Raw genomic sequence first — 18,767 nt, 5'->3', positions numbered from 1 at the left:
AGTGGACTGGTACACTTTTTTTCCCCCCTTTTATGTACGTCATATTGTGGTTTCTGCTACATGCCAATTTCTGAGCTTCACTTTTGTTCTTAGGAGCTGTTTGTTCACACCAGACATGCCTGGAGAGTTTGCACAATATGCAGCTTCTGTGCACATCAGCCAGCCCGGGTAACAAGCAGCAAAAAAACCCACAAATAAATACCACAGTAGAAGCATGAAGCTACAAGTCTAGGTACCTTTTTTTTTTTTAAGCGTTCGACTGTACAGTTATATACAGGCACAGATTTCAGTTTCATGTAAGATAAATCTGTGCATTGCCACTACCAGATTTACCTGTGGCAGTCCCCACTGGAGGCAGAAGAGTTACTGCAGTAGGGCTGTTTGGAACTGGTCCCAACAGATGGGAAAGGGCGATTTAATGGCTATAGGACAGGCCTGGGAATGAGGATTTCTGGGTTCTTGGTCTTATTCCCTGCTGACCCTCCATCCTTAATTTTAGTCCTTCAGGTGAATGGAGCTTTTCATGCCCAACTGGCTGTAGTGGAAGGATGAGTACATTAAGGGGGGGCCTCTCATTCTTCCACCACCAATGCTCCTTAGCGCCAGCATGGCAGGTGGAGGTACTAAAGGGTTATGAAGCAAGAACGGGAAGTGCGAGGGAGGATAATGACTGGTCCAATAAGCCAACAAGAATTTTAAAGCAGAAATGGATCCTCTGTTGAATACTCTGTAAAGCGGTATTAACCTCAGGTGGCTCTTCCACACCAAATATTAAGCACTGATGGGTCTCACTACTCACAGCATGGTCACCAAGACTCAAAGGCACTGGATTTGTCCCACAGATTTCCATGGGAGAAGTCCTCATGCTGTGGTTAAACATACAGGAAGCCTCCTTCTACTCAGAATCTGAGAGTCCTGTATTCAAATAACAATACAAAAATTATGACCAGATACACACCATTGATTTCGGTCAGTGTGTAAGGGTCAGTTTTCCAGCCATCTTCCTTTTTGGCAGGCTGCACATCTACATGACCATAGAAACATACAGTGGGGTTTTGTGGATCCATCCCCAGTTTCCCAAGAATCACAGGAGGCAGTGGGAGGTCCTGGCCATCAGGCAACTGTGGAGAAATGTTAAAAAAAGCAACAAACAAAAAATAAACCTTTGAAAACTTGCAAATGCTATATAAAACAAAAACTGGAATTCTCAGTATTGATAATACTTCTACACACTCATGTGGCTCTGATTTGATCAGGTCCACAAATCTGACTTTGAATCCAGCTCTAATCCAGAGAAATTAAGATTTTTCTCCCCACCTGTTTAGGTTCTGCAGGGACTTTGTGGAGCTCTTCTAACATTTTACTGTCATAAATGCCCTCGTTACTAAACTCTTACTTCCCAGAACTGGAGAAAACAAAGCTGACTGTGTGCTGGAGTGAAAAAAGCATATGTTGTGACACTGAAATAGTCAAAACCCACACAAACTAATTTGAGGTTCGATTTTGCCATGGGCAGATTGCAGGAGGCCTGTAATTTCAAATACAGAAACAAAGTTTTGCTGGCAGGAGGCAGCAGCAGCTATTTAAGACTGTTTTCAAAACAGGTTAAGGCTCTGAACTAATCCTGTAACTTACTACTGTGCAGAACAGATCTCCACATTGGCCAAGAGAGGCTGGGTGTCTCACAGGAGAGAGAAATAAGAAGTGAAGGAATGTGTGTACTCCCTTGTATTTGCCGGTAATATCAGTCTGTATCGGTCTGTTGCAACACAAAAGCGTAGCTGCTTGCCCAGCAATCAAAGGAGAAACCCATTTTAGGAAACAATATTTTGGCCCTAGGCAGAGAAAAGTATCTTTGGTCTCTGCTCCAGCAACAGGTAATCCATTCTCCGCTGTTATCGACACAGACTGTTGCTATATATTTTGGAAATCATAACTGCATGCCAAGTGCATGCTAAGGTTTTAATTTGAAATGCATTCATTACAACTATTAAATGACATAACCTGAAATATTAAAGTATTGCTGTGCTGCAAGGTCTTCGTGCTAAGACTCTCACAATCCTCCCCAGAAGCCTCAGAGGAAGGAAAAGGAAATCACTATTAGTGAACTTCTGAATTTCTGTTATAACAGAAATCTAACAGCCCAGGGCAGGAAAGAGCCCCCAGCTGGAGTAAGGTAGGTTAAACTAGAGACAAAGATTTCTCAGAGATTAACTCTTACCTGTTGCTTTCCAACAGTCATTAAGAAAATGGCTTGGAGCATTTGTCAGAAGCTCCCAAAACCACAGATGATGCTCAAGATCGCTAGCCCTTTCTGTCTGACAACACTATCCTTGTAAAAGCTACCGCCCTCATATAGAGGCCTCGATGACGAACTGATACGTTAACTATCATGGTTCATTACTCAGAATAATATAAAAATGAGCCCTGGTAAAAAACTCAGGCCTTTTACTCTTGCGAACCTCTTCCCTCCAGTTAAAAGCGTCAAACTGTCCTTGCTATGCAGAGAACATCTGTTTGCATTTGAATTGTCTGTGTGGTCTCTCAAGTCTGTTATCGGACAGTCTGAAGAGGGACTGATTTCAGCAGGTATCATGTAGCTACGGGGCTATTGATAAATTATCTAGCTACCAAAAATATCAGTAAGTCATAACATACATATGCATATACGTAGCACTGAATGTAATAGGTAAACCACATGTGCAAATACAATGTTTTAAATGTAAGAATCGGACAAGCACCTGATGTGACCCCAGGTTTACTAAATTAACAGTGGCTCCCAGTGCTGAAAGTTTGTCTGCTGCCAATGCCATCATTCGTATTACTTCTTTCCTCAGATCTGGTTGAACAGAATCACTTTCCACAGCCACCCATTCCTTAAGATCCTACACAGGAAGGAAAGAAGTGCAGTTAAATCACCCGGGATGCTGCAGTGTTTGGCCTTTGAACACAAGAAGTGTCACATTGGAAGATGGTTTCATTTCTATCCCATCACAGCAATATCATGGATGCTATATTTTTTTTCTTAACTGGTAAAGATTTGCCAGTTCTCTCAAGTGGGTACATTTTGGCTCAGTGACGCCTCTCTCTGCGCATACACCAAGGATGCCCACAGCCACCTGGTCTATGGAGGTCTGTGTAAATCCCTCTTCCACCCAGAGGGTCCCCAGCACAGACTCTCCCCTTGCAGCCTTGCTTTGTGAAGCACATGGGGCACCCCTGGTGCCAGACCTGGAACCCTTGCTTATTGGCAAACACTCATCTGGCACGTAGAGCACAGGACTCTGAGACACCAGTTCTGCACTCCAGTAATTTCGCTGCAATATAGTTCCTACCTCGATGAAATCGCTTTGATGTACATCAATGTACTGGAAGATCTCCATCTCCAGCACCAAAGAGGATGATAAGGACATTCCTGCCTTAAAGAGTAGTAGTGCAAGGCTGAGACAGATGCTATCTGAAAGTTAAGGATAAAATTTGAGATGTTAGAGACATCCTGCAACATGCACTTCTTTTCAGTGCTAGAAAGCATAGACAACTGCAAAGTGCTGAGCCTATTGAAGTCTTATTTAAGTCCTTCAAGCCAGGAGAAAGTATACCTGAATTATTTTATCACATAAAACCTGCACTCAACTCATAGTCAAGTTTCTGGAAGAAAGTGGAAAAAATTACCAAAGAATAAACAGCTTTACAATTTCTGCTTTATAAGTAAATTAAGGGAAGCATTTTCTAAAGAAACATTCATTGTGTCATTTTTCAATGCACAAACATCACATTGTATGTTCTGGGAAGACAGCCCCAGGGAAAGACTTGGAATCACCACCACACACCAATGGCCCAGGGGACTCATCTTTCTTTTTCTTCATTACCAGAAGGAGGAAGAAGAATGGATTCACTGACACACGTTGCATATTTTACAGGAATAAGGGAGAACAATCCTGACACCGGAGAGTGTTAGACAACAAATAGCTTTTGTGGTTGAATAAGAACAGCGTCAATACTGAAACACTTGATAAGTGCAGGAGTAATTTAGTACTTGCAAGCCTCTCTGCCATCTTGGTTTTGACAAGATGGGTAAAGATTTAAAAACCGTAACATTTTAAAAAGTTTTTCTTCCTTCCTGCAGTTTTCCCTTCCTGTTTCCTTGAAGTTCCTGCTGTAGTTTCTTGAATCGCTGTTAGCAGAGTAATGCTTGGATGGCTAAATACTTGACTGGGCTAAATTCAGAATAGCTGCTGTATCAGGCTGTGCAACCAGATGGACTCTAAGGTCAAAACCCAACACTGATTCTAAAAGTATTCTATATAACAGTAACAAAACATGCAGTTGCAGGTCCATCCATAATTCCTTAACTTTGATGCATTGCTAAGGTGATAGGCTATGGTAATATTAATAATTTCAATTATGTTTCTCCAACAGAGAAGAAAGATTGAAAACCTAAGTGTGATGAGGAAGAGGAGGGAAACATTGTTCATTTCAGCTGGAGATCCTGACTGTATGAAGGATGGGCCCCATTATCCAACCTTCCCTTGCAAGCAAGGTTGTATCCACATTGCCTGTTGCACAGGTCACTCTCTGAAGTAAAGCTTTGAGAAGGCCTGTGACAGTAGATGTAATCCCCAGTGTCCAGTTCCTGATATCTGTTGACACTGGAAACACTGGTATTGAAAGAGACCAAATGCCAATTTTGCAGGACAGTGAAGCTCCAAAGTAATGCTATGGAGATTCCTTAACTGAGACAAGAAAACGCAAATTTGGGTGGGATTCTTAGGATGGAGAGGTTAAATGTAGGCATATTATTTAAATGTAGGAATATTATTTAAATGCTAATATTTGTTGGGGAAAAAAAACCTTAAGTGATGATCAAAGTACCATTTCCTTCAATTTGGCCTAAACAAAAAAGGATTATTACAGGAATTTTTGAAGCAAGCATGAAAAAAAAATTCAGGACATTTCAGAAGAGACAAATCAGCTTCTGGGATTTAGCAACAAAGATGTGGTGGAGAATGAGGTTTCGGGGTTTGGTAGCTTAGGTTATAGTCATCTTTGGATAGAGCTTTAGCAGGTAAGGCTTAACAACAGGAGTATTGCAACAAGCACCCCAAACTTAAAATCCCCAGTCTGGCTATTTCTTTCAGCCTTAGACTGTGCAAGTGGCTGCAAATATTTGGCAACTGAAGTCCATTTTAGAGAGGGCAACAGCACGTAGGACTCCTATCACAGACATGGTCAGGAGGGCTTCCTGGGCTGCACAGGGCAGACAAGACTGGGACCCCCAGGCTGGGGTGGTGGTAACTGCTCCCCAATGAACAGAGTTTCCTGACAAAGACGAGACACTGGCGCTTGCTGGGCTGGTGTCCGCGCATTTGAGCTGAGACACTGCAGGTCATGCCCGAAAGGGGCCCAGGGTACAGGGAGATGATCAGTATTAGGTAAAAGCTGAGCATGGATGCCATTTATTTTGTTTGCTTCTCTTTTTGTTGCTGAGTGCTTTTCAGGACTAGGCAACAGCTCTGCTTGCTTGATGTTGCTTGGTCTCACTTCAGCCAGCAGCGGGTCCCAGGAGAACAAAGTTTACCTTCATGCTGGTCCTTATTACAGACATAGTGTCTTCCACCTCCAAGCTGGGTATCGCAGAGGGTAGCTGGCTTCCACACGGGCTGAGGAAAGGACAGGACCCCTGATGGGTGCATTTGTGAGGGGCTCCAAAAAAGTGAAAGGCACTGCACCCGCAGAAGAGAGTGGTAGGAACAGGCATTGTACAGTGAGGTCATTCATCCAAAAGTGGGATGAATCCTAGTCTTGCCATGGGCATTGCCAACAGACAGGTCGAGAGATCCCAGCATGTGAGGATTTTAATCAGATGTTCATCTAGAGAGACTAGGGCTGTTACCTTCATTTCCCACAAAGCCTGCTAGATGTCTCAGTTTCACACGTATTTCACTAATTCTTTCTACCTTGCCCTTTCCAAACCTTGATTTGGAAAATACTTGCAACAGAGGCCACTGAATGTGCCCTCATTTAACCTTACCATAGAAAGCCAGACAGGCTTCTCTGGGCTCAGTTACTTACAAAAAAATACCTCTTGGGTATGCCACACTTCAACAAGGAGGATCATAACACAGGTCAGAACATGGCTGCTAGAGTAACCAAGCTCATGCAGTGGATAAGTATCAGTGTCTCCATCATACATGATTTTCCCTCTTTCTGTTCAAATATTCAGTTTTGCTGAATTCTATGCATTGTCACTCTAAAAAGAATGAGTGTATATATATAGTTGGCACCTTACAGTGACTTGAAGAAACACATATCTTTTAATATTACATGAAGGTCAGAATCACAAAAGGGCTGTTTATACAGGGGATGTGTGCTTTGGTGATGGTATCTTCCTCTTTTTATCCGCATTACATGCAAATGACCTGGAAAGATGCAGACATGTGTCTTCAAGTCATGTTTCATTAGCTTTTAAGAAAATGAAAGGAGAAAACTAAAATGCTGTGGAGGAAAAAAAAAAAACAACAACAAATATTCAAACAAGCAAAACCTCCTAGGAATATTTGAAATGATTCTGTGATCTTTTCAAAATGGAGGCAGACTTCAACAAAAGCTTATAGAATATCACAAAAATAGTTGCTTTCATAAACAAAAATAAGCATGAACAGTGGCAAAGTTGGGAAAATGAACGTGAAGAGATACTTACGCAGTCCTCCAGGGTAGCAGAGTGCACCACGTACTAGTAATTCAAACAAGAAATTAGGTAGCAACTATGTTGTGCTGTACTTGAGGGAAGGAGGACAGTAGCAGATAGAACTTAATGTTACTGCACTGCTAATACACAGACAATGCTGCTAGAAGGCATTTGGATCATAACGGGGAACACTTCTGTAAAAAAAATAGGAGTCGGTTTAATAAAACAGTAGAAGGGTTTCAGGCAAGGCTAAAATAGCTCAGTGTTACGAGGAGGGGAAAAATGATTTGAAAAGATGATAAAGCCTGGGGGGGAAAAATATCAAACAAAGACTTCAGTGTTCAATTTCAAATGTATTTTATTTGATCTCATTTTAAAGAGCAGTTGCTGCTTTATATAAAAATGTAGTATGACTATTTTTAGAACCAATGCATGACAGTCATGCAGTTTCTCTTCCTTCCTTCCTTGGTAGTAAGGAACATTGTGTCTCACTTCCTCCCATCTCGTTAAGTGCTGTTAAAAGCAAACTTAGTGTTCTCAGGGGGTGATTTAACAAGAAATCCAAGTTGATTCTTTAACCAGGATGACCCTTTGATAAAATGTCAGCTAAACTTACAAACATTTGAGAAGCAGCTCCTGAATGTGCTTTGCTGCCCTCCTCGCTGTTCCTGAAGCGCATGCCTGCCATGCAGCATTTGGGGGAGGGGTGGGGTGCCAATGAAAGTTGAACATTTTGCAGCCAACTCAGAGAAAATCAAAGTCAGAAGTTGCCTAGCTTGCAAATAATATGAAGAACATTTGACATGAAGAGAGATAAAGATGTGTACGGCAGTAGGAGCTAATTTACCAAACGAACGGTGGGCTCCATTGAAAGGAACATTCCTTCTACGCAATCACCATCAAGGAAGATAACCGAGATAACAGGGTTATTATTTAACTTCCTTTAACAACATTCACTGATAAGTGGCCTACCTTTGGTGCAAGAAGGCAATCAAGCCTCAGCCACCTCTCCAGCTGACTAGGTGAGACCCTCGGAGGAGGGGGATGACTCTTCACATGGCAGTTCTCCAGCAAAGCCCTAACCACATGCAGCCACTGCTGTTGTAACGACCAGGAGCTGCAGAGATCCAGACATGTGCAGGGGCATGAACTCCCGCCCACAAAGCCTGACCACATTGGAAGATGGTTGAAGAAATGGCATTAAATCCAATAAACTGTGTAACAGCAATGACGTTTGGTGGAAAGTGTAAGTAAAATCTGGCGCTTGCCCGCAGGTAACACTGCAATGCCCAGTCCTGTTTGCAGCAGTCAGCTCTTAAGTGTTGCAATATGAGCTGCCTTAAGGGCATTTTGGAGAATGGCAATGACTGGCCCTGCCCTTCTTGCTCAAGCCTTAGAGGAAAAAAAAAAAATGAGACCCTGTTTGTCAGTTCTGCTTTGCTATATTACAGATGGTATTAGAAAAGAAAGTCCTTACCTCTTTGTGCTCTTGTTTTGCAGCTGCCTTTATGGCTGGTGATGAGAGTTTGAACTGGAAAGATCTCTTCTTCCACTTGCTAAACAGAGACATTTAATCTCAGTTCACTGATATATTCTCCAGTTATAAAGGGTTACTTTTAAGTTAAAGATTAACTTTTGGTTTAGATGCTTAAGTCTGCTTCTCTATCATATAATAATCCAAGCAGGCTATCAAAATCACTACCACATCAAACCATGAGAAATTTTCCCGTCTCCTTTTCCTCCTCCTTTTCTCCCTGGAAGTCCCAGATGCCTAGCAGGAATACCAGCATCAGAAAGCACTTGAGCATTGCTGCTTTACAATGGTATTTTAGAGAACTTAGAGAAAAGAGATGGCTTTTGTTTGTTGCTTTGAAAACTGGAAAAGAAGAGAATATATTTCTGTTAAGGAGACAAATTTCTCCCAGGAAGTATTACTTCACTCTGTGTCCACTGAGAAGTAAATCACTATTTACCTAAGAAAATTTTCTGAGCTTGACTTCTCAATGGTTTGCAATCAGATAAACACTGGGATAAAAAGATCCTTCTTGGAAAGACAACTACTTTGTCTTTTGCTCTTTTCATAGCAAAAAGGTTAAGAGGAAAGAACTGTGGGAGGTACAGCTAAGTACCAAACTACGTCTGCTAGTATGTAAGGCTGAGCTGCTAATCCAGCTCATAACACCCTTAAAACACAGTGAGCTCCAAAAGGAAAACTACAATATACATAAAGAATATTTACTATATTCTGACTTGCTGGGATGGCATTTGACATCCACATCTAAGTGCACTGTACTCACTTAGGTGTGGATAGTCTTATCATCATCTTGCTGCCAGTTCTTCCATACCTGAATTAATAGCAAATTTTAATTTTAGGTGCTTGTGTTTGCATACCAGTTTCTATCCTTATGGTCCTCTGCCCATTTTGAAAGGACCACTATTCACATGATCAGATTCAGTAACAAGTATCAGTCTTCAAAGGGAGGTCCAGGTCCTTCCTCAGAGCCTGGCGAAGACCTTTTCTTCTTTTAAGTTGTTCTTCTTTTGATTAATAATAAACTGTTTTGCAAATGAAATGCAGAAGTTGGGGGGAAATTAAATGTTTATTTGCATTTATTTAAAATAATTCTATTTTTACATGAATCCTGCCTTCCTTTAGCCTAACTTTAAACGTTTCACACTGGAGTTACTCCTGAATTACAATAGTAGGAGTGAGATTAGAAATAGGTCTATTAAATTTATTCATTCAACTATTTGCTTATTTATCACTTTATACTACTGAGAAACTATACTATCGTGGAAAAAAAGAGTGATGATTACTTTGTAGCTTATTATTTCATTGTTAATTGCTCCTTATTTTATAACCTATAACTTGGAGCAAGGTTTAGAGTCCACAGTGTAAGAGATTTATTTTTTTTTATGGTCATTATTCCATTTATGGAGTATCATAAACATTGCCAACATTGTTTAGAAGCCATTTAAAATGCAGTCAGTTTTATCTCCTTAATAAAAATACTCTTTGATGGTAGCTTATTAACTACAAGAAAGGCTAACTTATGAGGAAAGATTAAAGAACCAACTTGAATAGTGTGGCTGAGTGCTGGCATGGACAACTCCTCTTTGGAATACAGTAAGTGTTTAAGCAGGAGGAAATAGATCAATTATAGGAAAATAAGAGCAGAATTAAAACAGTGGGATAAAGAAAAAAAGCATCAATGTCTTTGTTTCTTTTGTCCTTTGAAAATGTAAACTATCCAGGGCAGAGATGGTCTCCTGCTTTGTGTTTCTATTACTACATCAGGGCAGCAGCCTCAGTTGGTTACAAAGAGATGATACAAATAAGAGTAACAATTTCAAATATACAAAGCAAATATACAAGAAATATGCTGTTGGGAGAAACATTTCATAGACAGAGAAATGATATGATGGTTTTCAACATTGTCACTCTATAAGCAGTTACCTCTAGCTCAAGCCAGCTAATTTTCATTTCTTCAAGGTGTATTTCCGGAAAGGGGAATGATACTGTAATATCGTAATCCGTGGTACCTGGGTATTATTGCAGCTTACTGTCATTTATCAATATACAGCCTTCCTATAACTAAGTTATCATTGTCTCTAGAAGTATAAATGTGGAATGGAGAGGCCCCTTCACACAATTCCCAAAATATCTCTTCCCTACAAGGATTTCTGCTTCTGCTCCCTGTGCAGCAGCATGCCCTTCCACCTCCTCACTCCTTCCCACTTCATGCTGCAGCTTGAAGAGTATTTCCCAGCCATCGTCTTTTGAGACAATCATAACTGATCCCAAAACCTGGGACCACAAGCTTAGCAATATTGCCTGCTGCAAAAACTGATCAGACAGCGTAGCAAGGCTGCACTGGTAGAGAGGTAAAGACCCCCGAGACCCTGAATTAATAGTTGTTACCTGAACATTGGTAACTGCACCTAGGTATGTCAGTGGAAGGAGATTAATTTAGAAGAGACCCCCTTACCCAGGGCAAGAGGTCGCACAGTGCTTCAGAGGTTTGGTGGCCACAGACTGTCCTCTGTATGCCGCAGCGATGCTCAGCACCTTCCAGGAGCAGGGCCACAAAGATTCGAGGTACTTGGTGAAAGGAAGGGCAGTAACACGAAGCTGTCTCACTGCCTAGCAGCTAATTCAGCAAGCTCTTTGTACACAGATCTCCAAGCAGGCAGGCTTTAAGTGACACACCCTGGAAAGGAACAAACAAGGTCTTGTCCAGCGCCTTTTCTACTACGCTGCACTGAACGCCGAGGTAGGAAACTGTCCTATTTTTCCAAGCGCGAGATTGCAAATTTCTTTTGCTTAATGATTTAGCAACAGGATTTTCAGTTGTTAATCACACTGAAGCCATGGCAAGAGGTTATTCCTATCTTGATATCCTTTAGACAGCTTTGCCCAGCCAAATAACAGCAGCATTCCCTTAGGGGTGATTAATTCTCTTCAGGCAGGTGAGGTTTTTATCCAGCTGATAACTCGCAGTCATTCCTAAACAGACATCAGAGACTGGCTTTACGAGTTCACAGTGTGAAGTTGATACTAACCACGCAGTACTTACAGTTACACAGCTTTTCACGCTGCCTCCTCCCAACTTTCTGTGAGGTCCAGGAATTGGCAGAGACAGGGCACGAGTCACTGAGGTGGTGGTTTGCATGGTGTCCTTCAAGGCACGCGTCTGGAGCACCACAGAGTTAGCTCGGCTTGACACTTCGCTGACTTCTGCATCTCGGCTGGGTGTCCCAGGAGCCGCAGCCTCTGAAGAGAGGCTTATTGGCATTTTTCGATTGCAGCCCTCCTGTCATTGAGGTGTATTTGGGAAAAGGCCAAAGCAAGCAGAGAAGTTCTTCTCTTGACAAGTATAAGTCACTCCTAAGTAGCTTAAAAATAAAGGAACCCACTGTTTATACATATATGAATATATACACACATAGGTTTAAACTATATATATTTACACACACACACAATATGGTTGCATCTGATGACAACATACATTACCATTGCAAGGTCTTTGTGATTGTGACCTCCTTAAGGAGGAGCGTGAGGTATTTCGTAGCGTATCTCTTCTATCGAAGTGCCACTAACTACATCAAGGGTAAAGCGCATGCTTCGAGAGCCCAGAGCAGATGCTCAATAAGGTGAGGCTCTGCACCATTCACGTGCCACGCAAGTCATGCCATCAGCAGGCCGTTTTGTGAAAGATGTGATAGCATCTCAACAAAAACAGAGAGGTAGATAATTACAAGACTGGCGCCTTTGGTTAGAAAACTAATTCATATCTGGACATTTTATTAAATGCCTGCACATAGGCTCTGAGCCTGCTAACAACGGAAGTGGATCTGTGACTAGTGGATCAGGCTCTTTGGCTGAGGTGCTATAAACTTAATCATGGCTTCTGTGGAAAATAGTTTCCTAGTCACTCCAGGAGAGTTTAGGCTTAAAATACTTTCCCTACAAACAAGTATTTTTACTCTCTTCTTTACAGTCTTTTCAAGCAGAGAAGTTTCTCGTATGTCAAAGGCCCTTCAACAAAAGCGTAGCATGTGCCTTGACATGGCTTAAAAGGCAACGACAGCTTTGCATTTTTTGTACTATAGGAACCCAAACATTTAGAGCTAATATTTTTATATCTCAGCTTCTAAGTAAATGACAGTTCTGAAAAATCACTGTTTTGGATACGAGTCATTAATCCCACACTCCAAGTGCCTAAATCCTTATATAAATTATGACATTTCAGTTGAAATATTTGAGACAATTCATGAAGGTGCAAGCTTGTATCCCCTCACTCACTGCACTCCAGAGAGAATTAAGTTTTAGGGTGAACTAAAAAAGAGAAACAGAGGAAATCCCATGATAATAATAATATTTTAAAATGCATTTAAGCCATTAGCTATGAAAGATCAAATGCACAAACAGCTCTGTGAAGAACGGTTCCACCTTGTGCTCCTCTCCTCTTGCCTGGAAGCCAGTCTTTAAGGTGGACATTGCTTCACCAGGAAGAAAAGTACCTTCTCCCCATTTGCAATAAAATATACACCCTTTCAAGCAAGCTGGGAAACGGGAAGGCTGGGGAGGAAATCACATCTTGGATACACATTGCCTGGATGCATGCTTAAGCCACAAGACTCTTGCACTCCGGATGAGTGACGCTATCACCGGCTTTTCTTTTCATCTGTTTTTAATGAGGTTTTCCTGATCAGGCCCCTGAATACAAGGTTGTAGTCACCTACCTTTGAGCGAAGGTGCCAGGCTCTCCCTGCCACGCCACACTGAGTTGAATGTTACGGCAGCCCTCAGTTTGCTCCCTGTCACGAACAAGTGGTTAGGTCGCTTAAAGAATTGCCATCAAAGATACTTGCAAAAAGTGATTTTAATAGAAATTTATAAAAGTGTGATTTAACAAAGTTTGATGGCAAGATTCACTCCATTACTTACTAAATGGATGGAATATATATATAAAGAAGAAAAAAGAAAATTGAGGTAGAAGTGAATTAGAATGATTTATACAGAGATTGAAAATACGAGAAGGCAAAGGAGGCCCTCCCATTGAGCCATGAGGTTCAGAATGGACCCCCTTGCTTTCTAAACCCCTTCTCAGAGAGGAGCCTAGGTGCGGATGGATCCAATCCTAGTCCCAGACTTGGTCAACGGTTTATGTCTAAGGATTATACATGTCTAGCAGCAGTTTAAGAGAGAATCACAGGAATTTAGCAGTAATTAATCATTGGTTAATTTAGCATTTATAAAGTGATTAAGTAGGATTTACTACAACATTTGAATCGGTTCTCTCACACACACACTATACATATAAAGGTACCTGGTAAAAATTCCCCTCGAGTTCAGTGAAATACTCACTTAAAATGATTGTCTCAACCAGCCAGCTAAGGTCAAACCTCAAGGAGTAAAGGGCACTGGAGTTCAGTCCGGGTCCTGTTGTGTTGCCAGGACTCTGTACTTTGAAAACTTAAGTTTGCAACTGAGAGGCATCCCACTCAGAGGGAGATACTGGCACAGCCCACTGCAGTCCAGGAGAGCTCAAAGGGTCTCACTTGGTACTGCTGTTTATAGGGTTGCGAGATGATTGACTTCAGGCATCAGTGAATTTCCATCCTGGCCACAATTTGGGTCAGTAACTGCTGGAGTTCTCAAATTTCGGCAATGCTGGTATGATCCTTCCATACCAATCCACCTGAGTTACAATCCACAGTGATATGTTCCAAGGCTGTCAGGGGACGACTGGTGCAGTCATTGCACTCTGATTCCCCACCTTGGCCAGGCAGCCGGCGTTCCTGGTGCGGTCAGTGCTGCTCCCCACCTTAGCCATGCAAGAGTTCCTGGTGCGGTCATGGGACGCTTAACCAGCAGACCCATTGCACAAAGGCCAAGTCTTGACAGGAATTCCTGTGATTGTAAAGCGGTCCAGAGGTGGGGGGGGAATGCACCACCACACTCCCTTAGCTTGCAGAGCCACCTGATAGCACAGATCTGTCCCCAATGCATTGCTACAGGTACTACTCCCCACAGCAGGGCTCCCTTCCAAGGCTAGCCCCAAACTGATCATCATCCAAATCCTTCCCTAGTAGCAGAATGCTACTGGGCAGCTTCACCAAACAACTCCAGGTTTTCAAAATCTGACTCTTAACTGCAAACCATACCAGTCTGACACACCAATAGCTTTCGTTTTGCATTTATTCGCATGACCACATTGTATTCTTTGGTTCTTTCCTGCATGCTGAGACAGACGTAGTTGATGGTACAGCTGGATATCCTTTACCTCAATCCAGACATGCAATTACATAGAAGCTTCCCATGATGAAATATTGAATATTCAGAAGTAGCATTTTTCTTCACTTCTCTCTGTGGAAAAAACAATACCTGTCTTTTGCTACGCCTCTTTATCAGAATACAAACTTTGTTCAGCAGGTTTTTTGTATTTCTTATATCACAGGTCAATGTCTTAGATTACAGAAAAGCACACAGGAACGAAAAAACATTCTGATGTGCCCTTACTTTCCCATGGTGTCTCCCTCATTAAGGCTACAGACATTAGGATAGTTTGTTTTCATGTTGATACCTACAGGAAAACTGGCTGGGCAAGTAGATTCTCACAACAAAAACCTACCTGAGGAGCACACACAACAACTTATGCAGGTAATTTGGCACAAGAAAATGGGGACTGAAGATAATGGCATAATGAAATGGACCCAGTTTTCCTGTCACATTTAGAGAAGTACAAATATATTTATGTCAGCTTTAGTCTCTCCACTTGCAATAAGTCTGCTTTCATCTACCTGATCATTCACTATGGGGGTAAAGGAAAAGTTATTATTAAAAGTATTGCTAGAGGCAGCACATACCTCCATTTCCAAAGCAGTAATTACATGAAGAACTCATATAGAAGAATTAACTCTGGAACATTATGGACTTAAGGAATCCAAACTGTCCATTTAGTACCTTGTGAGTGATTTCAGCTGAATATAAAGTTGTCAGAGACATCAGATCTTTCACCAGTGTGCAGCCTTCCCAGCAACCTGTAAACACGCCTTTTTATCTACCTAGACTTGCTCTTTCTTAGCTAGGAAGTGAGGAGGTGCTCTGTGGAGGTATTAGAAAGGTAATGCAACTCACACAGCTGAGGCTTTAGGTGAATCCTGCAAGCAGAGGAAAAAAGAGAGTGCTTTTTTCTTATAAATAGTGAGGTTTTCAAAGAGCCACATTTCAAGCAAAAAAAAAAAAGCGTCAGTCTGAAGTAGTGTGACTGATTCCTTTTGAATTATCTCAGCATGGTGCCACCTTATCTGAAGATTTCATTCCTCCCTGTGACAAGTAATTGGGCCTTAAACTGGCTAACAGATTTAGTGGGATCAAGCTCTCAAATTCAGAGCGCTGTGAAAACATAGAGTTTTTGATCTTTAAACTGAAAGATAAATGGATGTTATCGAGGTGACATGTGCCACTTTAAGTACTGAAATAAGGGGTTTAGAGAGTAGGCTTTTTGGCATATGGTGTGTTCCTTTGCTAATAGTAAAAATATAAGTCCTTCTCTGCTCCTGCCAATCCTGAAAACTCTCTGAATATTGATAAACCTGTGAAAAATGAGTGACAGACCAAGCTTATAAATTTATGCATCATTTGCCAATACACCTGTCTTACCTGACATAATGTCTATGAATGTAAGTAGGTGAAAAGACTGTTCTATTGCAGACTGTGCGCTGTTGAAAACAATAACAATTTCCCATTCCAACCCCCTTCTTTCTAATTTTAGTGCTAAGTCTAATTATTTTCAGAATCTTTCTTCTACATCCTTAAGGACTGCTAGTCTGTTAGTGGCAGGGGTTGTGTCATTAAAACTTTCTTCCATATAAATCAAATTATTGGAAGGAGCTAGAGGAGCATTTATTACTGAGGCACTCTCAGCTCCCCTCTAATGAGGTCAGAGAAGCTGAACTTGTTTTACATTTGGAACAGATAACGCTAATCAGCTGCTACTGAGCACAGCTTCAAGGTGACTGCTGTGTCCCAGTAAATCTGTGTCATATTTGCACATAGATAGATGTGGAACCACAACACATTAAGAAAGTGGAATGTATCATCTTAAATATTAATATTTTATGTTGATGACTCAATTACCTGCCATATCCTATAGGAATGCTTTCACAAAGCAGGCAATGTAATACAGCGTAGTTTTCTATTAATTTAATACTCAGTAAATCTGGTGCTCCTGTTTTCCATGGAAAAAACCCTCAGATGTGTTTGCTACTTTTTAGTGTATTTCTATTTTAAACCAGTCAATGCATGAACTTATCTGGAGTTAAAGTCAATGTTTTATTCTCCCATTTCTCAAATCTCTTCCTCAAAACTCCTATTAACTTTAAAAAATAAGGACTTCTGAACCAGTCTCAAGGTATTTAAATTCCATCTAGGAGTGTTAGCTCCAAGTAAAGCTTCCAAAAATTATATGCAGCTCTACAAATTTACAGAAGCTCATAATCAGCCAAATTCCATTAAACATCATTTCCAGATCAGTGCAAAGGAATATTAGCAGACTAAAGCCTGGAAGCTAATAAACTCTGGCTGTCCATACTCTGGGAACATGTATTTATACAGTCACTTATACCTTTCTCATGAAGCCTTTTACTTTATTTCTGAAACCTGCTCTCTGTCTTTCTCCCCAGTCTTTCCACATTCAAGTTATTTTTATTCACATCTTAATATTGAAATTCTGTTGCCAGACAACAGACCTGGTAACCAACGTGTGCCTGAGCTCATGATGCAGTCTTCCCCCTTCTTGATTTGTACTTCTGAATCCATCCGGTGAGAATTAAAACTGTCTTAAAATAATCACAAGCAGCCCTGTGCCTCTTTGTACAAAGGTTTAGGATACAGCTGACCACACATCACAGGATATTTCTAAAATACAAACAAGATTCAAAGCTGTGCAGAAATAAATCTTGCGTTTGCTTTCTATTAATTCTGTGTTTGACAACTGATTCCTGAAAATGATGACATGCAACCTATACTGTATTTTGAATTTATATTGTATTCTTACAGCTTTGAACTTGAGTCCTCCAGCTAAGTATTCAACACATACAGTAGAAAAACCTAAAGAGACTCACCTGGAACCATTTCTGAGTGTCTTTTGTCTGATGCCTTTAACTTCTGTCATTTCCACAAATTAAAAATTATGTTCCAGTGGACTTGCAGAAATAGCTGCTCTTCTGCCAGAATTTTTACAGGTTGCTATTCACTCAAATAGCAAAGAGGTTAATGGAGAGGAATCTGGAAACAAAGAGTTACCTTCTTCCACTCTATTTAGTGTTATTATACTGTTGTGCCAACTTCCAAAACCTGAGAACTATTGCAGTAGCAACTACAGAGTAAAGTTGAAATTAAAGGTCATTGCCTGCTAGCATTTTCCACGTTAGCATTAGAAGAACTACAGTCTTTATACAAAAAGTAGAAGAGACTCAGTCCAGTCAACATATAACTATCACATTATAAAGTGAAAGCCTGGTCATATTCCTGGGAAACTCCATGGGTCTCCCTTGCAGGATTAGCTCCCCTTGTGTGAATGATAGGAAAAAATAGCAAGAGAGAAGGAGCAGAAAGAGCAGCAGGAGTAGAGAATATGGAAGGGAATAAAGGCCAGATATTCTGTACTCTGCACGTACTATTAAAAAGTCCATCAAAAGAAACAGAATTTTTGCATTTAAAAGGTTTCTAATGATGGACCAGTACACAGTTGATAATGGAAGAGAGATGTCAACCCATTACTGCTACAGCAAGACAGTCTAAACCAAGGCGTTTTCATAAACAAACACTATACAGCATTCTAGCTTGCAAGAGAGTCTCACAGCTGTTCTTTAACACTTTAGTTAGTTATATTGTTGCTTTCCAAGTTGCTGCACGTCTAAAGAAGAGTTTAATAGGTTTTCTTGAAATTAAGAAGCAGTATCTCAATTCTCCCTACTAGCATTTAAAACAGTCCAAAAGATGACAGCGTTTATTCTCAACTCTCTAACCTTGAATCTGCTATTCGCTACATGGACATTAAATCCATTAAGTACTTCAGAAATGTGAAATTTAGTTTCATCATATATCTTAGCAGCTATCTTGAAATTCAGGAATTGGCTACAATTTTACATATATTAACAGCTCAGGTTTGCAATTCTATTTACTTACTGCGTCCAAAAGAGCAAGAAAAGAGTCCTCCAAAGATTCACCTGGATATAAAAATGCTAAGCTTCTTGACATATGTTTTTATTTATGTATAGACAGTAACAGCAGCCTTCAAAAGATCTGTCCTTAAATGCTATCCATACATATTGCTCATGAACTCTTAAACTTTATTAAGGCTAGTCATTCAGTACAGCCCAGCTGATTGACAAGCATAGGGCACATGTATTCACAAGCAAGAGCTAACACAAGTGTCTCTATATGAAGACTTGCTTGAGTATCTAATAACTGAACATATTTCACTTTCAAATAATATTTGGCACTTTGTGCTGTGGGTCAGATTTGTTGCTATAGATTAGAACTATATAGTTACTCTTAAAGCTATCT

The 18,767-nt window shown here is 40.8% G+C and overlaps 1 protein-coding gene and 1 long non-coding RNA gene across 5 annotated transcripts in view; one reads left to right on the top strand and one right to left on the bottom strand.

Annotated features, from left to right (window-relative positions):
• The window catches only part of CNDP1 (carnosine dipeptidase 1), a 20,696-nt gene extending 9,335 nt beyond the window's left edge, over nt 1-11,361 (bottom strand). The window contains exons 1-8 of one of the 4 annotated variants that reach the window (XM_087757748.1): nt 11,266-11,361; nt 10,678-10,899; nt 8,166-8,244; nt 7,661-7,805; nt 6,701-6,882; nt 3,336-3,457; nt 2,742-2,885; nt 959-1,121 (exon numbers count right to left, since the gene is read on the bottom strand). In XM_087757748.1, the coding sequence (XP_087613874.1) occupies nt 959-1,121; nt 2,742-2,885; nt 3,336-3,413 (385 nt within the window). In that variant the 5' untranslated portion in view covers nt 3,414-3,457; nt 6,701-6,882; nt 7,661-7,805; ... (1 more) ...; nt 10,678-10,899; nt 11,266-11,361. Of the gene's footprint in view, nt 1-958; nt 1,122-2,741; nt 2,886-3,335; nt 3,458-6,700; nt 6,883-7,660; nt 7,806-8,165; nt 8,245-10,677; nt 10,900-11,265 lie in introns of those variants that run through there. The other 3 variants (XM_087757737.1, XM_087757766.1, XM_009471299.2) reach the window with 3 other exon arrangements.
• LOC148057401 (uncharacterized) overlaps nt 7,804-18,767 on the top strand; it is a 26,611-nt gene continuing 15,647 nt past the window's right edge. Inside the window, exon 1 of the long non-coding RNA XR_015704777.1 lies at nt 7,804-7,934. This is a non-coding gene — a long non-coding RNA (uncharacterized LOC148057401). The remainder of the gene's footprint in view (nt 7,935-18,767) is intronic.

The sequence above is a fragment of the Nipponia nippon genome, unplaced genomic scaffold (genome assembly GCF_047370975.1).
Source record: "Nipponia nippon isolate SJK-2023a ecotype South Korea unplaced genomic scaffold, ASM4737097v1 scaffold_1, whole genome shotgun sequence".
In the NCBI taxonomy this organism is placed as follows: domain Eukaryota; kingdom Metazoa; phylum Chordata; class Aves; order Pelecaniformes; family Threskiornithidae; genus Nipponia; species Nipponia nippon.
The sequence above is the reverse complement of the archived record's forward strand: the minus strand, read 5'-3'. Positions and strand labels throughout refer to the sequence as shown.